This window comes from Puccinia triticina, chromosome 12A (assembly GCF_026914185.1).
Source record: "Puccinia triticina chromosome 12A, complete sequence".
Classification (NCBI taxonomy): Eukaryota; Fungi; Basidiomycota; class Pucciniomycetes; order Pucciniales; family Pucciniaceae; genus Puccinia; species Puccinia triticina.
Genome location: NC_070569.1, coordinates 19,973 through 43,360, shown reverse-complemented (window position 1 = coordinate 43,360; position 23,388 = coordinate 19,973). Strand labels below are relative to the sequence as shown.

Here is a 23,388-nt window from a genome sequence, read left to right as displayed (position 1 = left end):
GAAGGCTACCTGAAAAACATATTTGGCACAATGCCAGGTCAAGACATCAATATTGTCTCAACTTTCACGAAGAAACAAAATGTGGAGAAGACTTGTTTTATTTTCTCAAAGTACAAATCATTAGTCATATACGCTATCTCAATGTATCAGATACTAATATCCCAAACATGACAAATAACCAATTTAAAAGAGACACAGGCTATACTATAGCAATCAACAAATTGAAAAATTCACAGCATACATGGACTTTTCTGTATCTGAGCGGGTCAGGGTGGAATGATTCGGATCAATCCTAGTAAAATTCCTTCCCAAGATCCAGTGGGCAATTTTAAGGCGGAGGTATATACACAGTAGTTTACACTGCAGGTCTGTTTTGATAGTCACTGATATGGTTACGAGTGATGTCTGAGCAAGTCCAGGCGACAGTTTGAGCGAAGCGGTGCCAGTTTTCGTAGAGGGCGTCACGTGCCGGAGTGCGCGGAAAAGACAAAATATCGGGCTTTTGATGTCTGCCGCTAAGGAAGTTTTTGTCGGCGCGGATAGCATCTCTCATCGCTTTACGCTGGGTACACCTCTCGCAAAAGACGTCGTACATGGCTATCCTGACCGCCTCGACGAAGTTGATCTCTTTGCTTGCCTCGCGTTGTTTGTTGACGTGATAGTTGTACGCGTACACATAGGCGTCATAAGTCTTCCAGAACGTTTTGTTGTGGCACCAGAAGGAAGGCTCCTCTGACATTAGCTGTTCGCCGAGAGTGGTGGAGATAGCGTGTAAATCAGACATTCTGGGCTGGTAAGGTTTCGGACGACGTTGACCCCACAGGAAATGTCGTGGATTGAGAAGAATGATCAATCAGCAAAAACACCGTCAATTGAATTCATCATCTCTTAAAATTACATACCTTTTCGTCAAACGGTTTAGTTTCTTCCAAGGAAGTGATTCTTGGCCGGCCGTTGCAGTCGAAAAACTTGCACTAGATCGACAAAGCTACTAAAGGCCGGGGCATGAGCAGTGAGTGTGATGCAAAACAATGTGTTCGATGATACCCAGAGATGGAATTTACCTTCTGGAAAGCAGTGCAAAGCGAATAGTAGTGTATGTGTTGATTGGGTTTGAACTGGAATTGATTTCTTGCTCTGGTGGAGGGAATTGATGAGGATAATATATCTCTTTATATATTGGTGGGGGCAGCGGTCAACTCGATAAGCAAAGAAGATTTGGTAGATTTCGGACCAAGAAACACCCCAGGGCACTGAAGCCAAGGAGGGAAATACCCTTTCTCAATCGACATTATCGCTGATAGAGAAAACATCCCAAAACATCGCAAGGTCTTGTGACCTAGTGCATCTTTGGTTTTTTTCCATTTGATCATTCTTCATCCGCACACCTATGTTTTGATTTTCTTCTCTTATCCATCGATCCAAACATGGCGAGCCATTTGGCTGCTACCACAATGTCGATCTCATCATACGCTTTCAAAGACCAGCCGCTATGTTTAAAATTATTCTCTCAGCTTTCCATCCAAACACAACAGGAAAAGATAATCTTAAGAAGCGTTTGATTTGGTTGCTACAATAAGCTTGTCATAAACCTCTCCAAGGCCAGTAGCGTCAACTGTATGATTGGATTCGATCGCTAAGTTGGCACGGCTACCAAGAGCTTATATTTCTTTATTTCTGCCGCGTCAAGCAGGCTGCAGTGTCATCAGATATGACTTATCATCAACAACACAGCGTTGGGTAGTTTCTATTTAGATACCGGAATTATAAAAAGGACCGAGTATTCTGAGAAGTTCAGTTGGGATGGTTCGTGAATACTCCTGAAAGTGAGTCTAACAATCGGGTGAGCTCAATTTCAAAGCGAGAAGCCGCTCTACTTTTCGCCCTAGGACACGAGTTTCACTTGCGGCGTTGTCCCTAACTCCCACTTCTTCAGAGGGGGTGAGGTGGGCGTCACGCACAAATGCCCGTCGTGCCAGAGGGCGAGGGGTGGCCGGCATGCCCTGCCAAACGGTCGATGTATGCCCTCACAGTTGTCCCCTGGTCTAGAGGGTTCGGTCGGAGAATCTGTGAGCTGAATTGCTTTCTGGAAAGAAAGAGGAATTGCATCATACATACTGCTCTTCCAATCCGCTGCAAGTATTGGCGCAATCCGGAAAGTTCGGAGTGGAGCCAAAAGGTCGAAATTAAAAGCGGAAGAACAGGTCTAAGAAGAGCAAGAGTTCTGCACTGCACCAACAGTTGCAACTCAAATTCTGGCAAGAAATCCTCTCTAGTCCACGCAACATACTTGATTGTGCTTAAAGATTTCTCACACGCTTGGAGTCAATTGACATGCAGCCAATGGGTCTGTTCAAGGCAAGATATGTGCAATCAAGAACCAAAAGCCGGGGAGCTGGAACAATCTACTGCTAGGAATTCTATGTTCCCATGCAAGAATTTGTGAAGCAATCCAGGCAAAAGAAAGAAAGTACAAAGAAACAAAATTCTTAGATTATTAATGGTTGTGCATCAAGGCTGGTGAACACAGAAGAAACACCTGTCTATTCCTTGATGCACCATGATTAAGCATCACCTTACATTGTTGATTCCTGGCTCTGTTTTTTTCTGGGTCTTCAGCTGGCAGAGGAATAGATCATTTCCTTATGCTGCTTGACAGTTGACCTCAGTTTTCTTTTCTTCTTCCTGATTTGAAGTGATAGGAAGGTTCACAATTGATATTTGAAAAAACTTTAGGACACATTTTAAGCTGTATACATTTTATTTTTTTTAAAAATGAGAAGTTGTAAATATTGATCAGGAATACCCAATCAATGAATGGTGGGTAGTTACGTTACGTTGTGTTATCCGTTGTGGTGGTACACCACGGGGCGCATTCCTGGAAATGCCCTGCATCCCGCGGACGTTTCTCACTGAGATATGTCCAGAGGATGTCCGGAGGGCATCCAGCGGACGCGAGGGGCACTGAGCATCACTTGGACGCTTCTGGAAGCGTCCAAGTGATGCTCAGCACTCGGAAATGTCCACTGGACATCAAAAAACACCGTCCAGCGGACACTCCCAAGTGAGAGTGTCCGATGGACATCTTGATGTTCCACAAAGCTCAGCATCCATCGGACACTCCAGCCAGAGTGTCCGATGGACACCAAAAACCACTGTCCATCAGACACTCTTGATCAAGAGTGTCCGATGGACACCATAACTCACTATCCATCGGACACCCGAGCTGGAGTGACCGAAGGAATTTATCAATTCAACCATTGGAACAAGTCTCCAATGGCTGCATCTTGTACTGTCTAGATTTCGACAGTCCAAGATGTTCAGCTGCCTGTTGGGTGGCAAGAGTGTCTGCCGTTGCAAACTTGACCCTATATAGATTGCGTTTAGAGACCTTGCACTAAAGGCATGATGTCGCAGCTGGTTGTGGACACTGTTCACTGCGACCCGCGAGCGCGAACCCCGGGGAAGCAGGTTGGTGTTTGATCCCCACTCAGGCTATGCCCTTCTTCCTGCCCCCCTTCGACCCCCCCGCACGTGTTCCCACCTATCCACCAAACACTGTGCCCCCCCGCGACGAGCGCGAGTGAGGGAATACACCAGGACAGAGATGGATTTCCTGCATTTTTTTTTCCAACCTGGTGATAGTGGCTGATATCCGGTGGACGTTTTCATTTCATCCAGCGGATGCATTCTGGCGGGACGTCCGCCATCGCGCAATGCAAGTGGCATCCAGTGGATGTTTCCTGCAGCGCCAGAGCTGGACATCCGCAAACATGTCCATATACATGTCCGATCAACGTCCGCGACGGCCCGTGGTGTATAAATAGGTGGTACATCAGAGAATGCCCACAAAGCAGCATGGCCGGAAAGCGGGGGCGGCTGAGCCCATTGGAAACCTTGTGCATTCCTTAGAGAGTAGAAAAGCATGTGTGCTTATATGCTGCTGAGGGAACCTTGAATGTACAACCAAACAAAAGCATGCAGAAAGTCAACGGGCGGAGGCGGGCACAGACTGGGGGACCAACACGGGTGTGGGAACCGGGGTTTGAGCAACGGTGGGCCAAGACACTAACATTATTTGTTAGTGTAGTGTATTTTAGCCAAAACCAGCTAACAATAACAACATTTTCTGTTATCTTGTTTTTTGTGTTGCTAACAATACAGGAACTTGCCCAGGAAATAGTGATGGATAACAGCAATAACTGTTGTTGTATCCTGTTAGTAGCAATAAAAGGCCTGTTATTGTTGTTATTGTTAGTTTGGATACTTGTATCTCAGATAACAAATAACATGAATTTGGGAGTCAATAAAGTGGCTACACTAACAGTTATTTTCCAATAACGTTAGTGTAGTGCAGTGGCCCATTGCTGGTTTGAGCCATGGCCTAGACGGAGATTTAGCTGAGAGTCAGAGTAGGACTGCGGCATATCAAGCACACAGACGGACTTGTAGGGGCGCGGAGTTAGGTGAACCGGGGCAGCGGAAGCGGATGACTTTGGGGTGGAAGCGCTGGGTAGAGACTAACTCCGGAAGCTAGTCGCAGGGTGCAGGAGAACAGGCGTTGGAGATGTACTAGGCTGGGAGGCAATGCAGGCGGAGTTTGTTAGTTTGGGAAAGGGGGAATGCGGACAACGTTGGGTGGGAATGGAGGATTGCGGGGCGGAGAGAGTGGGGGATATGGGACGGCTTTTCTCTCACTATATTGGAGCATTCTACTTACTGCTCTTACGGTACCAACATTGTAGTAGCTGTTTTTCTGGTGTTTTACTTTGCGGATTACAGTGTGCGGAGAGTTTTTACCTACCCTAAAATCATACCTTTGTGGAGTTCTTGCGCGCAGAAGCGGAGCAGTTGAACCCTTTGTAGACCAGGCGGATCATATCAGACTCACGGAGGAGTGCTGAAGGGATTTGTACGTTGCAGAGTTTCAGTGCTGACTACCAAACAAGCCTGGAACTATTCTAGAAGGAAGGCGGACACTCAACTTTACCTATACGTCCCGCTTTTTATTTGACACCATGTTATTTGTGTAACGTAACTACCTGTGTTATCCACTGCGCCCCATTTAGTTACAAGTAATGGGCCATTTCACCAGGAAAAATAAATTTTCACTGGACTACAGGTAACATCAGCCTAAGTCCACTGAGCTACCCACCAGTTGCACAGTTAGCCACATGTACAGCCCCCTGTAGGAAAAAAAGGGGCCATTGTAGCCTAGTTGTGGCAGTACCAGAGCTGGAAAAGAGTGACAGCCATTGTTGCTTGATGTCACCTCATGGTTAGCGGAATGGGTCTTTTTCCGACGCCGTTACGCTACGTTATTGCTTGGATAACGTGATAACGAGCCCTCAAGGGCCGTTTTGGCGCTGAAATCGGCTTGTTATCTGGCGCGCTGCGTGCTTCAAGTTGAATCATGGAAAGCTTGCCAAAATTCCACAATCTTGTTTATAAAGGTCAGTAAAATTCAATTTTGAGCCACCCTGATTTGTTGTGCAAATGTCCTTTCTGCAGTTTCATTTTTGAGCGTTAAATTTCTTTATATAGTTACACAAGAGATGATTAAACATATACACAACAAAGAAAACAAAAGACACCAACATTCTATAAAGTTTAAAACACAACACTACTTGATTTCATATAAAACAAGGAACATGATGAATACATAAAGTAAGAAAGATGGTGATGGCGTATAAAGGTGAGAGTGTGCATTTTTAAGAGGTTGGATGAGGTTAGTGAGGTGTATGCTGTATAGGCCAATGAGAGATCTATCCGAACTAAAGATGGGGCCCGAGCTCTTGTATATGTGATCACCTATATAGATCTATATCCTTCTTCAACACCAATCAAAAACCAAAAAGATGGAAGCCGAACACACAGTAAGATATCTAAATAAACCGATCATCAAGATATAAATATGTATGTAACCCCTTGTCATCATTGTCGTTAATCATGATCGTTATTCGAAGTGTATGATTTTTTGTTTCATTTTTTTGAAATATGTATCTAATCTAGATCTCGTCATTTTATTATATAAGTATAAATATATGTGTGTGTGTTTCTTTTTCTACAACAAGTGGTGTGTATGTATGAGTGCGTCTACACCCTTCTTATCATCATCTCAAAGAAAGAAGAATAGGAGAAATCGAACTTCGTCCTGCAGCGATATCGGAGGTAGGGAAGAAAAAGATGACCGGGTCGATTGAGAGGCGTGAGAGAAGATGAGTGGGGAAGAGAGGATGATCACGAGTTCATCAGTCTACCCAAGGATGAGAGATGTTGAGGATGGTGATGGCCATGTTCATCGACCCTGACGGCAGCGGATCCAGCAGGATGAGAGTTAGTGATACCAGTGCTGTTATTGCGACTGTTAGAGGCGGAGGAGGGTTTGGGGATGATAGGAAGGTAGGCCATCGCCTGGCCGCCGTCACGATGGTCGTAGTCGTCCAGAGGGACGATTTCGTGCTCGGCGGGCCGAGCCGAGCCCGACGGACGACTGTGGCTCTCTGGACGGATTCCTGGGTAGTCGTCATCGACCACGACTGAGAAAGAGGAGCTGGTCGGCTTCGACGCTGGTTGGCCTACCGCATGCGGATGCCCTCCTGGCTGCTGTTGAATCATCATCCCTCCCGGCGCTGGCACCGGCACCGACCCCGTCGACATGTAATGCGTCGATGGATTCACATTCGGTTGGTAGTGATATCGCGCTTGCCCCCGATGGCCTGAACTCCATGCATCGTTCGCCTCCGCCTGATTTTGTTCGTTCGCCGATCATTTATATGGAGACGCAATCAAGACCATTCCGGAGTGGAAAAAATATATATAGATGTCGGCCAATCATGAATCATGGAGTGGAGAAAATGCCAAGGGTGAAGTTTTCATTTCGCATAATATGTATATGTTTCATGGATGCGTGTTTTTCAAGAGTTTTTGTTGTTTTTTGTTTGGTGGATTTGTAGTGTATTTTTTGTTTTGTTTGGGAAAGAGTTGGAAGTGAGGTGAAACGAAAAAGAAAGTGAGAAAAAAGATCATCAAAAGTAAGTCTTCGCATTTGAGATATTGAACCGTCACAGTTGATAAGGATGAATGTTCAATTTTTAATAGTGACGATGATTTTGAGAGTTGAGATTGAGTTGATTGTCGAGTAAAAAATAGGATGGGAATCGGGATGAGAACAAAAAAAAAACACGAATCAAGCTCAACAACACGCGCTACTACAGCCTTGTGAAGATTTGTTGAAAGCCCCAAGGCAGAAGTCCATACCACCTGGATATTGTAGGTGTCTTTTTTTGAACTTGGCAGTTTGTGCAGGGACGAAAGGGCTGGAGATGGGAAATGAAACAAGGGAAAACAAGAAACTCACCTGCTCGTGCAAGTAGTCCAATTGAGGGTTCGCCCGATAACTAGCCCTGCGACTGAGGCCACTATTCCCAGGGATCCCAGCGGCATTGGAGGCACCAAGGCCGTGCTGTTGTCTCTGCTCCCAGGCCAGATATTGATCGTCTCGTCTAAGGACGGGGGTGACGCTCTGTCCGGAATAGTTGGCCAGGTCGACTTGGACCTTTTGGAGCTGGGGAGGCACGATGTCCATTTGATCTAGCGTTCCGGATCGTTGTCGAGAGCCCGAAGAGGTTCGAACATGGCTCGACGGATTGGTTGATCCACTCGGGTTCAGGATCGGGTTGTAGATCATTTGGTTATGTGGCATGAGCGGTTGCATTTGCTGACCAGGGATACTACCCGTTGTTAATGGTCCTGAGAATGAGCTACCGCCAGCCCCACGTGGATTATAGTAAGAATGCGGGATGTTTATGGCAGCTGATGAACTGGTGACGAGAGAGGGAGGGTGAGGAGGGTGAGATAGTGCGACACGATTGGATGCGTACTGAGGGGGTAGTTGGTGCGAGAGGCTAGGGGCGGAGTTTGGGGGTTGTTGCTGGTGATTAGACTGGGGAGGTAGCTGGGTGATATTGGAGCGATTGTCCTGAGGTAGAGCGTATGGATTCTGACTCTGCTGGGCGGCTTGGGCTTGCTGTTGACGCATGGCAGCTGCCTGCGCGTTCATGACTTGCTGCTGGGCTTGCAGTTGGGAGTAGGCAGCGGCATCATAAACCTTTTGCCCAGATCGGACGGGGGCCGCTGGGAGGCCCCCATAAGGACGTTTAGATAAATCGTTAGAGCCGGAGCCACCAGCGGTTTGGGGAGAAGATTGTGGGTCTATTGGCTGGTGGCCATACCCCTTTTGTGCGAGCTCCATGACTCTATCTCCTCCATGATTTGAAACGGGGCCAAATCCAGACTTCATCGGGACGTAGGGCTCGCGTAGAGGTTCGCCTAGGATGAATGGATGTAACCTGGCTTGCTGAGGCGACCACCTTTCGATTGGATTGATGTTTAGAAGACCTTTAACAAAGTCAATGAAAGCAATCCGGTTTTGCTTTTCTAAGAGTAGATTGAGTCAAGAGAATCAGTACGATGATGAACAGATGATTATGTTGGGGATAAGGAGAGGGCTGACCTTTTTCGAGATCGGCTGGTTTCATGCCTTTACGAATCACCGGATATTGACTGATGATGTCTTCAAGGGTGTTTTGCTGAAAGTATCGCTTGCTAGGCTGCTCGGCGACATTGTGCTCCTTGGAATATTGTTCTAAACTTTTGAGCTTGTAGGCCTTTCGTCCGGCGTTGAAATTATCTTCGATCACATCAAAAAATTGAGTGGTTTGCCGCCCGACGTCCAGCATGTACGATGGAGGCATTCTATTTGTGGACAGCAGAATCAGAAAGTGGATCAGCATTTTTGGCTTTGTTTTAGAGTTCTCCGCGCAGACTTGAATCGAGAGCGTCACATAGGATCTTGTTATGAAAAAGCAGACAGACCCGAGCATTTCAACGATCCTCGTGATCTGATTGTATTCAGAGGTTCCGGGAAACAGCGGCAAGCCTAGAAACAACTCTACACATATACAGCCCAGCGACCACATGTCGATGGCAGACGAGTAAGGTAAGCCTACGGGTGGATAGTTTAGAAATTAGCCATCGAGTGTTGAGAGAGAGATCATCAAGGGGAGGTGAGAATGCAAACCCAAGATGACTTCGGGAGAACGGTAGAACCTAGATTGGATGTAAGTGTATACGGTTTGACGTTCATGACAGGCAGAGCCAAAGTCGATGACTTTGATCTCTGGGGATGAGAGCCTAGATTGCGGAAAATAAGTTGATTAGGGGGTGAGTTCTAGATAGGAAGATGGTAGAGGGAGATCTGCTCAACGAGGTCAACAGGATGTTCTCTGGTTTGAGGTCGCAGTGAATGAGATGAGCCTCGTTGAGGACGGTGAGTGCATCGAGTAACTGGTTGGTGAATACTCGGACGAGACTGGTACTGAGACCTCTGAATGAGTTTTGTTTGATGAGTTCGTATAGGTTTGAGGAGAGTAGTTCGAAGACCAGACAGAGATGGTTGTGATGAATGAAGGTATCCTTCATTCGAAGGATGTGATGTTTGTTTTCGGGATCCCAAGTGTTGTTGAGCTAGAACAGAAGTGATTGTAGTGAGTATCTTGCTTGATTGCAAGTGTTGGATGAGCTAGCTATGTTGTACTGACTAGTTCTAGGATGGTAACTTCCATCATACTCTGACTGAAGTACGCCTGTTTGTTCTTGACGACCTTGACGGCGACGACCTGATGGGTCTTCATATCCTGACATTTGACAACCTGACCGAATGTGCCTTGACCGAGGACGTCAAGGATGAGATACTTGTGACTGGCGGATGATCTGATCGATCTGATTTGGTGGTTTGGGTCTTGCTGTAGTTGTTGAAGTTGTTGCTGCTGCTGCTGGAGCTGTAGTTGGTTTGATTCAGATGATGTTGAGGCTGGACTACCGCCAAGGATATCGTTGACGTATAAGATATAATCAGAGTCTTCGTTATCTAATCCGTTATTGCCCGCCGGTTTGGAGGGTTTGGTGAGCACTCGGCGTGGGTTTAGGCTGAGTTCGTAGCGGAATGCGGGGTTGACGAGTCTGTAGGTATCTGCTAGATGGATCGTCAGGGCGCTGAGGGGGGAGATGAAAGAGCCGTCGTATGGGTTTACCCTGCGCTCGGCAGGGGTGTCGTGGATGATTGGGTAGAGATGGGATGCGCCAGGAAGCAGTCTTCTGAATCCGATCTGATCGGATTGGGTTTGGGGTGGATGCTGAGGATGGCTTGAGGTTCTGCTGGCTGATCGGGATCCATAGTACTGTTCGGTTGAGGGTGGCTGGGAGGAGGAGTGGGATGAGGACTGGTTTAAGTTTTGGTAGTTGCTGTTGCTGTTGTTGGTGTAGTACTGCTGGTTGATGTTGTTCGCTGGCAGGTTCATTCTTCCTGAGTCCTGGCTTTCGATTTCGATTTCGATTTCTTTTTCGAATCCGATTGGTTTTCGGGGATTTTAGTAGTTAGATGGCTGAAATCAGATGGGGAAAGATATTGGCGAGGGGCGGAGGGAGCAAAAGATATTTAGCAATTCAGAGCGGGCGACGGGCAAATCTTAAGTCATGCCCCGGTCAGCCCCGGTGATCAGCTACACACATACCATTCACAAATAAGCTTCAATCAGGACATCCAATATTCGAATCTGAAAGTACAGAGTCCAAAATAAATCGCATGATCGGTGGGAGAAAGTGGGTACAGCTGCTGGGATGTTCACTGATTTATTATCAACGAGGAAATGTTGCTTGATAAAGCTGAGCGTATTCCGGAGTGACGGAGCGCTGAGGCTGATCAAACAGATACATAAAATTCCAAAAGAAACAGCTGCTGAAGTCACGTTCAAAAAAATCACAACTACAGAGAGATACACGGTGCACGGCGGTTCTATTTTGTCCAGTGAACCTGCTTCTTCCGCAAAGAATCATGGCCACTGCTTAGATTTCTTTTAAGAGATGGATCATTAGAAAAACAACTTATTTCTCATAAAGAGTACATAGATAACATATTCATCTAGTATAATAATCATAATAGAAACATGTATGTACATCGTCGTTTTGGTGTTCCTTATCAAGATGATAAGGATGCTTTGCATATGCATGCATTTTTTTTGAATGGGAAGAAAGAGGAGAAGGAGTGGCGATGATTCACTTTACCAGAACGATTCCCGATCACCCCAGACGTCAATCAGATCCATCAAGTTTTCCTCGGGTTCAGTCATCGAGGGCGGAAAGAATGTCAGAAGGGATTGGAACAGCTGGCTTCGCTGGTCCCTGATCTTATGATAGCGATCAACCAGGTCGGCCGTGAGACCGGTGTCGTTCCGAGGACCGAGTGAGAGTTCTTGAGGCTCTGGACGGCACCGCTTACTACTGACCTTCTTCATAGCCTTCACCGCACGATCTTCTCCTCCCTCATCTCCACAGTTCCCCTCTAAATCACGGTATTGATCTTCTGCTTCTGCTTCTTCTAATAGCGGTACTCGTGGCCCGGGTCCTGCTAGTAAGTGGCTCGTACACGCTCGAAATAACTTGGCTTCCCTCTCGTCGAGATGGTTCGTGACAGATGAAAGATCATTTTGCAGATATAGTAGAGCGCCCACGGCATCTGTTCCCTCTTCACACATCTCGATGAAGCTAAAGCCGGGCAAACAAAAAGCGAGCTAAGCGGGTGGTCATGAGATGGGAACGGCTCTCGTTTTTGTGTACTCAACTGTTGTCTTCTCAACTCAAATAGACATCGTCTCAATGCCTCCCGTCCCGCCGGCTGAACCAGCTTCAACTTCCAAAAGTCCCCAAGTCGAGTCGGCCCATTACCATTACCAGCCGGGTTCCCACCAAAGCTAATGACGTTGATCAAAAGTGGATTAATCGCCTCAATGCCTCCCGTCCCGCCGGCTGAACCAGCTTCAACTTCCAAAAGTCCCCAAGTCGAGTCGGCCCATTACCATTACCAGCCGGGTTCCCACCAAAGCTAATGACGTTGATCAAAAGTGGATTAATCGCAGAACAAAAATAAATAAATAATCAGTTTCGGTGACTGTTATAGCCGTGAATGATAGATCAGAGAAAGCTTACACGTAATGGGTTTTAGTTAATTTGTCAAAAACCATCTACAAGGTGATCATCCAATCAATTATAAGCGACGTTCAACTAGTTAATGTGGAAAGAGACCGTACCTGATGAGCGAACCGAGGTGGCGGGACACCGTCTACTTCAGCCTGCATCGCGACTTTTGTCCATCTACCTTCGTTGATTCTCCACCTCCAGAATTCGCTTGACATCATCTCGCTCTTCGCAGGCGGCTTTGATCCGACTTCCCCCGAGCCTCGATTTGAACATAGACCACAAAACATGTGCCACTCGTCGGCCTCGGGATCGAATGTTATCCTTTGAGAAAAACCAGCCTCGGGAGCCGACCCAAGGGCATTTGCAAAGCTATCCGGGCTTTGTTGATGTTTACCCCCGTAGGTATAGTCCGCAATTACCAGTTCGGCCCGGTGATTGATTATGTCGTACTTCCAAAGATCGGAGTAAAAATATCGATCTCGTTCACCTGTTAGAACCCAGAGACATTGTCGCTTCTTATCGAGGATCAAGGAGTGCCCCATCCTCGATGGAATCGAGATTTGCTGGTCAAGATAGTCAGTCTCAGTCATCGCTGACGCGCTTGATTCCGAGTCAGTCCTGGATGAATTTAGAGAACAGAGTAAGCACGAATTCACAAGGAGGTGCAAATCAATTAACGGCTGAAGAATTCCACTCACATCAACTGAATCCACGCTTGCGTTGTGAGATCATACTCGAATAAACCACTGTACGGGTTCGGACTCACTCGCGAGGATGAGCTGGCAGTTTCGTGAGATAGATGGTCAACAGGCTGAACGATTTTGCCGCCAAAAACATATATCTTCCTTCGTTCTGAATCTAGCACCATCTGATGATCATACATCAACTGGGGCCCATTTTCGACCTTGAGATAGAGGCAGCCATACGGGAAGCAACAAAATGGTTAATGTCCTCGATGCCATTCTTCCTCTTGAAGGAGGTCGGTAGGCTATATCACAGAGAAGACATTCACCCCGGTATCCTGGCTGAGGCATTCCCACCGTCCGATCCGCCCATTATTATCCCACAGCTCATCGCTTGAGGGGTCTTCAAACGGCCGAAATCGAAACATGTCACTGTTGTATTGTACAGACGGCAAGGAAGGTTCGTCTGGAGGTTCAACCACGGTCTCTGCATCGCCCATCAGCTCATCTACGTCGAGCTCAGGAGGAGCCGGTCTAGGGTCCCACCCTATATCCATCGTGGCAGCCGCACGTCTAAGCACATCGATACGGGGTGGACCATCATAGGGAGTCTCTTCGGCCTGTTCATTTTCTGAACGATTAGCTTGACTCATGTTGGACACCCTGATAGGTAGAGCAATCTGCCCTACAGAATGGATGGGCATATGGCCATTTGTGGCACTCTGAGGGGAGTCCGATGGCTGCGGAATCGGCGATCGACTAGATTCGATGTAACGACCAAGCACGTAGAGGTCCCCCGTCATTTCGTCCAGAACCATCTGATGACAGCTTCGTTTCATTGGCCCATCATCTAGTTTTACATCGCCAGATATTAGCTGCCACTGATTGAATGTGATCTGAGTATTATTGTTGCCTTGCGACTGAACTGTTGGTCTTTCATCGGCAGTTTCTTTGAATCTCGGCTCATCATTCATCATGGTCGAATGTCCCCCGTTGTCTTCTGGAGCTGACACGTAGGAGGGCTCGAGATGATAAACCCACAGGTCACTGAGATCTGTCAATCCATCAAACCCGCCGAATAGCCAGATTTTCCGTCGTTTACTATCAATACACATCTGGTGCCCACCCCTTGGACATGGCAGTTCTGAAGGTAAGGTCGACGGTGGTCGAATTTGATGACAAGTTACAAAGGGATGTTCGGCTTGTGCCCACGGATCGAAGAGGTTATCCAGAGCGGCTTGGATCACGACCTGTTCAGCATCGCGGATCGGAGGAATCTTGAAGGGGAGATCACACGGGCTCGCGAAGGCTGAGTTAAGCGGACCATCCAGTCCGAAGCGAGGTTGTAGCTGGGGAACGAGAGTAGAATGGAGAGCTGATACGAGAGCATGTTCGAAATGAAACTGGGCAGGGATTGACGATTGCGAGTCTGGAAATATTGACGAGCCAGTGTGGTTTTTGAAGGCAGGATCTGTTGGGTTAGATGCTGATCCGAAGGCTGGATTGGTTGAGGGGAGTACAAGGAGGGGTGATTGTTCAGGGTCCGCAGCCGAGTTGATCAAGGCTTGAAAGGCTTCCAAATGACCAGTTTGTCGTAAATGCTTGAGGCATAGTCTTACCGCGGCAGAAGCTCGCCACTGAAAAGGTTAATAGCTGATCAATTAAACAAATTAGATTGGGGATTACAAACTGTCGACTAACTTTTTCGTAGATCCCAAGACAAGGAGACATGATGCGATCCTCGTTGTGACCCTTGACTGAGATATGCCTGTTGAGAAAGGGGATATTCTATTTTAGTTCAGCGTATTTTTAATTTTTGTCATAAAAGTTTAGGCTTCTTAATTATTTAGATATTGATTCAGGATGCTTACCAAATCGAACAGTTATAATTGCTTCCGGTGGCCGACAGGGGCTCGATCTTGATATAACGGACGGGGACGAAGACGGTCTGAGGCAGGGACTGGTGTTCGTGTTGAGAGGTTTTGAACCAGGCCACCCGATCGTTCTTCCATCGTAGGGATACTGTTTCTGGGATGGTGTCGTTCTTGAGTTCGCCCTGAGCCAGTAGTTCCATCCTCGGTCCAGCTCCATGGCTGGGTCCGCGCACTCGGATGGGAGGTGATAGTGATGGTTTGAAGTCTTGTGAGTCGAGCTGGTTTGATGAATTGAGATTGTGGGCGAGAGGATGATCGCGGTTCATTGTGGTCGGTGCTGCTGATGAGGAGGAGGTCGGCTGCTGATTGGTTGATGAAGGCTGAGAGGGTTGTTTGAAGAACGATTGATGATGGGCATGATGGGCTTGTTGGTGCTGGTTTAGCGGGTTGAGTGAGTTGATGTCGGTTGGTGAGTTGAGCTGATTGTTTGGCTGATTGGCGAGGAGTGCTCTGAAGTCGCCCTTACCTTCGCCTGGGGCGAGACTGCCCCAGATCCTGAAGAGTTTGATGTTACACGGGTGAGGGCGATGGAACTTCCCAAAGGTGATCTCGCGAACGATCGAGGGTTTGCCGAGATCGATGATGATATAATCCTTCCTCTTGGGTAGTCTGAGGTTCGCTGAGGTAGGCTCCCGCTCGGTTGTGGGTGTGGTAGTCGATGCTTTGGTTGCTGGACCTGAGCCGGACCAGCGCGAGTTAGGGTCGGTGGGGGCGTCGTCGAGGATATTGAATGGATGGTAGGTTGGTGAGCAGGTCGAGGAAGAGTGGATCGTATAGCTGAGTGGATGGGGATGGTTGAAGAGGGCATGGTCCATCGTATTCGTACTGATTGGATCCAGTTGGCTGGTGGTTTGGCTATGGTTGGTTCAGGTTGAGTGAGCTGGAGGGTGCCGAAAAGATGACGTCATCATCACCCAAAAACTGGCCAGTGCATTCGGATCCCAAATAAGATTTGATCCGGCCAGACCCGGTGGTCGGATGGAAACCCCCAAACTTCTACACCACGGCCCCACTTGTACATACAGCCATTCTCGAAAAGCTTGCGGTTGGGTAGGCCCAAATTTTGGACTGCTATTTTCAGCCTCAAAGCCTGTATAGCCCCTGTATGACAGGCTGCATACAGTAATGTGATTGTAAGAAAATCACTACTTTCTTTGTTTTTAACTTTGGGGCCTCGAGGGTTGCACCATTGGAATCCTGGACCAATTTTACACTGATCGTGAAAGATTTCAGAGGACTAAAAGCAGGCGAGTTGGCCGCTGTTTTCTGCAATAAAGAAAATAAAGCAAGATGGGTATTCGAGAGAAAGAAGAAAGATTCTCTTTCTCTGAGGTTGAGGAGATGTTTGTGTTGAGTTACTCGGTGAGGCTCTTTTTTCCAGCTTGCTGGGAGTGCGCGAAACGACGTATGAGTGCTTCCACTTCGTCTGTATTTATTTTAACGAGTAGTTTTGCTCTTTAGTCTTTTTTGTTTCTCTTTTGCTTCTGTTGCGTTCTGATGAGACCACTTACTGATTTGCTCTCCAGCTCTTTGCTTGGAATCAGTTCAGGCGTTATTTTCCTGTTCGGTTATAGCTGCGACAGTATTGGGATGCGGCGTTAGCACAACATCTAGATCAACTCATGAGAATCTTATTCGGCCGCTTACCTATGGCGCTAGCTTCGGATATTCTGTCTACGAGTGATTGACAATCGGGATTTTCCACGAGTCTTATTTTTCTGCTCGCTGGAGTCGGACCTGCATAAACCAAGTTTGGAGTTTCAGTTTTACGACTCTGCGCTGCGTTTTTGGACTGCGGAAATGGTTCGCTTTCACCAGGAAAAATCAGTAGTCACTAGATGACAACTGACATGACACCTGCTCCAGCTGGCTATCCAGCCTCTAGTGCAATTTTCACAAGCTGATCCTCAGCTTTGTCCCAGGCACAGCTGCCTCCAGTCTTGGCGCAGGACAAGCCACTGCTCAGCCTTTGCCTGAGCAAGAACGGGCATTGATAAATGCACACCTGTCCTCCGGGGGCACGCCCACGACCAAGCCTTTGCCTGAGCAAGAACGGGCATTGATAAATGCACACCTGTCCTCCGGGGGCACGCCCACGACCAAGCCTTTGCCTGAGCAAGAACGGGCATTGATAAATGCACACCTGTCCTCCGGGGGCACGCCCACGACCATGCCCTTCGAACAGGGCGTGTGGGACCGCGCACCCTTTATCAAGGGCGTGCACGCCCCCACATAGGCGTGCACAAGCGTGCACCGTGCCTGCTCGCCGAGAGCCCCTCGGTGGGTTGGCGCAAGTACATATACCTGCTCGCCGAGAGCCCCTCGGCGGGTATGGTGTATGTATCCCTGCTCGCCGACAAGGATAACTCTCGGCGAGCAGGTATACAAACACCTGCCCGCCGAGCCTGCTCACCGAGAGCCCCTCGGCGGGCAGGTGCATGTACACCTGCTCCAGGCATACAGATCCCACCTCGCCGAGAGCCTCTCGGCGAGCAGACCTGCCCGCCGAGCCTGCTCACCGAGAGCCCCTCGGCGGGCAGGTGCATCTATACCTGCTCGCCGAGAGAAATCCTCGGCGAGCAGGCATACAGATCCCACCTCGCCGAGAGCCTCTCGGCGAGCGGGTATACATACACCTGCCCACCAAGCCTGCTCACCGAGAGCCCCTCGGCGGGCAGGTGCATTTATACCTGCTCGCCGAGGGAAATCCTCGGCGAGCAGGCATACATATCCCACCTCGCCAAGAGCCTCTCGGCGAGCAGGTATAGTTGAACCTGCCCGCCGAGGGGCTCTTGGCGAGAAGGTATACTTGAACCTGCCCGCCGAGGGGCTCTTGGCGAGCAGGCTCGGCGGGCAGGTGTTTGTATACCTGCTCGCCAAGAGTTATCCTTCTCGGCGAGCAGGCAAGGCTCTCGGCGAGCGGGGATATGTATGCCTGCTCGCCGAGAGGTGTATGCCTGCTCGCCGAGGATTTCTCTTGGCGACCAGGTATACATGCACCTGCCCGCCGAGCCTGCTCACCAAGAGCCTCTCCGCGGGCAGGTGCAAGTATACCTGCTCGCCGAGAGGCTCTTGGCAAGGTGGGATATGTATGCCTGCTTGCCGAGGATTTCTCTCGGCGAGCAGGTATAAATGCACCTGCCCGCCGAGGGGCTCTCGGTGAGCAGGCTCGGTGGGCAGGTGTATGTATACCTGCTCGCCGAGAGGCTCTCGGCGAGGTGGGATCTGTATGCCTGCTCGCCGAGGATTTCTCTGCGCGAGCAGGTATACATGCACCTGCCCGCCGAGGGGCTCTCGGTGAGCAGGCTCGGCGGGTAGGTGTTTGTATACCTGCTCGCCGAGAGTTATCCTTCTCGGCGAGCAGGCAAGGCTCTCGGCGAGCAGGTGCATGTATACCTGCTCTCCGAGAGGCTCTCGGCGAGCAGGTGCATGTATACCTGCTCTCCGAGAGGCTCTCGGCGAGGTGGTATCTGTAACTGCCCGCCGAGGGGCTCTCGGCGAGCAGGTATACTTGCATCTGCCCGCCGAGGAGCTCCCGAAGAGCCATGGTGCACGCCCGTGAACGCCCATGTGGGGGCGTGCACGCCCTTGCACGCCCATACAGGGGTGTGCATGCCCTTTTTCCCTTTATCAAGGGTGTGCGGTCCCACACGCCCTTTTCAAAGGGCGTGGGCGAGGGCTTGCCTCCGGGGGACGGGTGTGTGTTTATCAACACCCGTTCTTGCTCAGGCAAAGGCTGAGCAGTGGCTTGTCCTGTGCCAAGACTGAGGGGCAGCTGGGCCTAGGCCAAGGCTGAGCAGCAGCTTTGCCTGGGACAAAGCTGAGGAGCAGCTTGTGAAAATTGCAAGCTAGAGGCTTCAGCTGTGCCAAAATGGGCACTGAGCTGTGTGCCAGCCAGCCCTGAACTAGCAGATGGAGTAGCTTTGGAGCTGAAACCAGAGCTGTGTTATGTCAGTTGTCATCAACTGACTACTTTTTTTTCCTGGTGTTTGCTTACCAAGTTCCGCAGCTGATGTAGCTCCTGGCCGCTCTCTCAATTTATGAGCGCTGCGCCATTCACCTGAGGTTGTATTCTCACAGGAATCAGTTCGGGCGTTATTTTCCTGTTTGGTTATAGCTATGGCGCTAGCTTCGGATATTCTGTCTACGAGTGATTGACGATCGGGATTTTCCACGAGTCTTATTTTTCTGCTCGCTGGAGTCGGACCAAGTTCCGCAGCTGATGTAGCTCCTGGCCGCTCTCTCAATTTATGAGCGCTGCGCCATTCACCTGAGGTTGTATTCTCACAGCCTCCCGTGCTTTGAGTCGCAAGATGCGAAGCAGCCGACGGAATTGGAGTGACCGCTAGCCTTGCAAGAGATTTGCGTATGACTGTACGCCCGGTGGGTTTGGTGAGAAAGTCAGCGGAGTTGTCCGTTGTTTTGACGTACAGCGCCAGAATCAGTCCAACCGTGATTAATTCACAAACAAAGTGAAGCCGAATGGACATGTGCTTCGTTCTGAAGCTGTTCTGGGATGTTTCACTTTTTGCCAGATCCAGCGCTCCGCGATTGTCGACATAGACCTTGATCCCTTTTAGCCCAGGAAAGATTCCAGTCTCGTCGGCTAAGTTTGCTGTCCACGCAAGGTCCCTGCCGAGATCAGAAAAGGCTTTGTACTCAGCCTCTGTGGTCGATAGGGAGACAGTGGATTGTTTGGTTGACTTCCAATTGATTAGGTGGCTGCCCGACTGCACTACAAATCCCGTGGTGGATCTTCTGGTGTCCGGACAGTTACCCCAGTCCGAGTCCACAAATGCGTGTACTCCTGCGGGTTGCTGTTTGACGTACGTGAGGCCGATGTTGCGTGTCCCCTTCAGGTACCGAAAGACCTGGACCGCAGCGTGGTAGTGCTTGATGCCCGGATGCTCCAAGTACTGCAAGAGAGTGCTCACAGCATAGGCTATGTCCGGGCGTGTAAGGATACTCAAGTAGTTGAGAGAACCGACTAAGGCCCTGTAGTTAATACCGGTGTCGGCGAATGCTTTGATTTCATCGTCAGTTGCTCTTTTTAGGTAGTCGCGAGGGTTCAGCGGACATGATGCCGGGTGTAGGTTTTGCAGGCCAAACTTGTCTAGTTTTCTATCTATGTATTGGGTCTGATTAACTTGCAATCTGTCCCGAAACCGCTCGATGTTCATCCCCAAGAGAAACTCAGCCGATCCCATGTACTTGATTTCAAACTCTGATTCCATTTCCGCTTTGAAGAGTTCAGGTTGATGGCTGATAATGACTAGGTCATCTACGTGAGCGTAGATCCATGTCGCCGGCTTGCTTCCCGCTGGGGTACGCCAGAAGACGCAAGGATCCAAGAGTGCTGCTTTGAACCCTAGTGTGAAGAGGAAAGACGATAGGCGCTTGTACCATACCAATGGCGCCTGGCGAAGTCCATAGATTGCCTTTTTTAGTTCCAGCACTGAGTTGGGTGGACACTCAAGGCCAGGCGGCGGGAGAAGAGTGACTTTGTCCTCCAGCGGACAAGTTAGAAACGCGCTGCGCACGTCCAGCTGGTGGATTTTGAGCCCGTTGTTGACTGCAAAGGATAGCAGGAAGCGGAGCGAAGCAGGTTTACCTGTCGGCGCGTACTTAGCCTCAAAGTTTAGGCCGTACGTCTGCTTGAAGCCTTGAGCACAGATTCGTGCCTTAAATTCAACGACTTGGTTCTCAGAGCCGAGCTTTTTGCGGTAAGCCCACGTTGCCGGTATTGGGTCGTCACTTTCAACTCGCACTCGAACTATCCACACTTCATGCTTCTTCATGTTTTCGATTTCTTTGTGTTCTGCTTCCTTCCATTGTAGATTTTCGGAGCCAGCCATCGCCTGCTTGTGAGTTTTTGGCTCTATTGAGACCGTTACCGTATAGGCTTGCTTCCTCAGCCTCTTGCCGTCGACCATGTTGCGCTCGTCCACTGCACCAATTATGACTTTTGGCGGTGTTGGTTGTTCATTAATTTCCGTGTCCAATTGCGGCTCCTCCGGTCGTGACGCCAAGGCGTTAGACTGCAATTGCTGAAGTATGTTACCCATTTCCTTCTCCTCGTCTTCGCTTTCAGATGCCAACTTCTCGGAGCGGTCAGGTGCACTCTCGCCGTCTTCAAAGGGAAGGATGGATTCAGCCGCAAAGTTTGGTAGTCGGTCACTGGTTGTGGTCAACTGGTTACGGCGTAGAGGGCCGCACTCCGGGAAAGTGCCTTCATCAAAGTGGGCGTGTTTAACCGTGAAGACTTGCTTGTCCTCTAGGCGGCATATTTTGTATGAGGAGTAGTCGTTCTCATAGCCCACCAGCACCCCCTCCCAGGAGATGGGATCAAATTTGTCCAGTCTGTGTTGTTTTGGCTTCACAACCCACACTCGACATCCGAAGGGTCGAAAGAAATTCATGTTGGGCGACACCTTGAACATGAGTTCTATCGGGCACTTCTTGCTTTTCGATAAAGACGCGAGGCAGTTGGTAGTTGCTGTGGCCATTTGAACCGCCTCTCCCCACCATTCCGGTGCCATGTTCGATTGCATTATCATGCAGCGCGTCATTTCAATCAGAGTGCGATTTGCCCTCTCCGCCAGTCCATTATTTTGTGGCGTGTACGGCGGCGCCACATGATGTTGAATTCCCGCCTCCTTGAGTAGGTCCCCCAGCGATCTGTTGCAGAATTCACCCCCGCCATCAGTGACTAGCTTTTTCATGGGAAAGCCTGTTTGCTTCTCAAACAGTTTTATGAAGTCCTCGATGGCCGTTGGCGCTTGACTCTTTTCTTTGAGGATGACCAAGTGGATGTATCCGGTGTACTGATCGACTAGAGTGAGGAAGTATCTCGCACTGCCGTTCGTCGAGGGCGAGATGGGACCGACAAGATCACCGTGTATTATCTCCATCGGTGCATTTGCCGGCTTGAAGTGTCCCTTGCAGGAGAGTCGTGTTGCCTTGCCTTTCATGCACGCGTCGCACGCATGTGTCTTGGTCAGATCGAGTGAGGCATTGATTGCAGTTGCTATTCTGGCTGAACTGGCGTGTCCTAGGCGATTGTGCCATTTCACGAAGTCCGAAGGAGGCTTTGCTGACTCGGTGACTAGACCGACCGCCAAGTTTTCCGGGTCAAGGACCCCTTTTATTTCCAACAGGTCATTGCTGACGTCAACTGCGAATGGCTGGCCGTCATCTATCTTCACGGCGAATCCTCCCGCCTCTTCTTGTATCAAGGTTTTTGATTTCATTAGCTGTACCAGAGATATGAGGTTTCGAGTGAGCCGCGGCACGTATAGCGCATCCTTCAACGTGAGGGTACCACCGTTGGCGAGTGGGAGTGTAGCATCACCGCGAGCTGTAGCAATGAGATCGCCAGGGCCACTTCCGGTGGCTATGTCTATACAAACGGGACTTGTTTGTTTGAAGTAGCCGAGTGCAGTGAGCATGTGGTTACTGGCACCTGAGTCAAGGATGGTTGATTGTTGCTTTGCGTTGGCGGAGTTGGATAAGTAGCTGAATGCGGGCCTCACGTTATCGTCAGCTGGTGCACAGTGATTGGTGGTTGCAGCGTGGTAGGATGAGCCCTTCTCCTTCTGCGCTTTTCGCTTTTCCATTGCCTCCTGAAACTTTGAAGGGTGGAGCGTCCAGCAGTCCTGCTCGGTGTGGTTTGACGCGGGGTTATGCTTCTGGTCATAGCACTTTATGGGATTGTAGGGCTTCTTCCGCTTGTTTGAAGACTCCGCGGCTAGCGCGGTAGAAGATCCAGAGCTGGCGGTTGTGTCTGGCGCTTTACGTTTGTTGGACCTCTCAAACCGGCCGACTTCCCGAAGTCGATTGATTACAAATTTCGGCTTGCCTAGAGAGTTTAGATCCCCAAACAGACTCTGCATCAAGAAAGGCCTCTTCTTTGTTATTCGGCTGATGATGCTGCAGCAAATAACGAAGTCAGGCACGACCATTGCTAGCGATTCGAATTTCGCGAGGCACTCCTCGATTCCGGCAATGTATGACGCCATGTCGTCATTGAATTGTGTGTCTTCCCACTTTGCCCAGACTTCGTAGCTTGCGAGGATTGAGTCAGATGCGTATACGGATTTAAACATCTGCCACAGTTCATACGGGTTGCTTGAGTTGTTCTTTTTTACGATGGTGTTGAAGACACCGTCCGTGAGATTCGAACAGAGTAAGTTGGCCGCTTTTTGAGCCTTTGCCTTGCTTCTTCGCGTCATGTCCGGAAGCGGAGGTTCGTTGATGAAGTGTTCTAGGTTGAACTCGGCGAGTACCATACGTATCTTCTTCTCCCAGATCTCGAAATTTTCACCGGAGAATTTTGGGACTTTCATTGTGGGTTTTCCTCCAAAGCTGGAATCGCTCGATTCATTTTCGGAGTCGGCCATTTTTCCGTCCTGCTTCTAGTCCAATGAGGGTGAGGCTGCGTTCAAGCGTCGAGACTGTAAATCTGAAAGATTTCAGAGGACTAAAAGCAAGCGAGTTGGCCGCTGTTTTCTGCAATAAAGAAAATAAAGCAAGATGGGTATTTGAGAGAAAGAAGAAAGATTCTCTTTCTCTGAGGTTGAGGAGATGTTTGTGTTGAGTTACTCGGTGAGGCTCTTTTTTCCAGCTTGCTGGGAGTGCGCGAAACGACGTATGAGTGCTTCCACTTCGTCTGTATTTATTTTAACGAGTAGTTTTGCTCTTTAGTCTTTTTTGTTTCTCTTTTGCTTCTGTTGCGT

General features: G+C 49.2%; 3 protein-coding genes across 3 annotated transcripts; all 3 read right to left on the bottom strand.

Annotated features, from left to right (window-relative positions):
• Positions 1–355: 355 nt before the first annotated feature.
• Positions 356–784, bottom strand: PtA15_12A4 (uncharacterized protein; the record flags this gene model as incomplete). Its single annotated transcript, XM_053162115.1, has 1 exon — positions 356–784. One exon carries the CDS (start codon positions 782–784, stop codon positions 356–358), a length of 429 nt encoding a protein of 142 aa, XP_053025574.1.
• A 5,456-nt stretch (positions 785–6,240) lies between these two features.
• PtA15_12A3 (uncharacterized protein) lies at positions 6,241–10,237 on the bottom strand (the record flags this gene model as incomplete). Its single annotated transcript, XM_053162005.1, has 9 exons — positions 6,241–6,747; positions 7,361–8,439; positions 8,516–8,757; positions 8,878–9,007; positions 9,083–9,195; positions 9,269–9,528; positions 9,603–9,727; positions 9,884–10,023; positions 10,095–10,237. The coding sequence occupies 9 exons, from the start codon at positions 10,235–10,237 to the stop codon at positions 6,241–6,243; spliced, it is 2,739 nt and encodes a 912-aa protein (XP_053025573.1).
• Positions 10,238–11,120: 883 nt separating this feature from the next.
• On the bottom strand, positions 11,121–15,468 carry PtA15_12A2 (uncharacterized protein; the record flags this gene model as incomplete). The annotated part of the gene is made up of 9 exons (XM_053161894.1): positions 11,121–11,604; positions 11,682–11,810; positions 12,046–12,080; positions 12,147–12,654; positions 12,735–12,940; positions 13,049–13,339; positions 13,409–14,356; positions 14,421–14,487; positions 14,591–15,468. The coding sequence occupies 9 exons, from the start codon at positions 15,466–15,468 to the stop codon at positions 11,121–11,123; spliced, it is 3,546 nt and encodes a 1,181-aa protein (XP_053025572.1).
• Between the last annotated feature and the right edge of the window lie 7,920 nt (positions 15,469–23,388).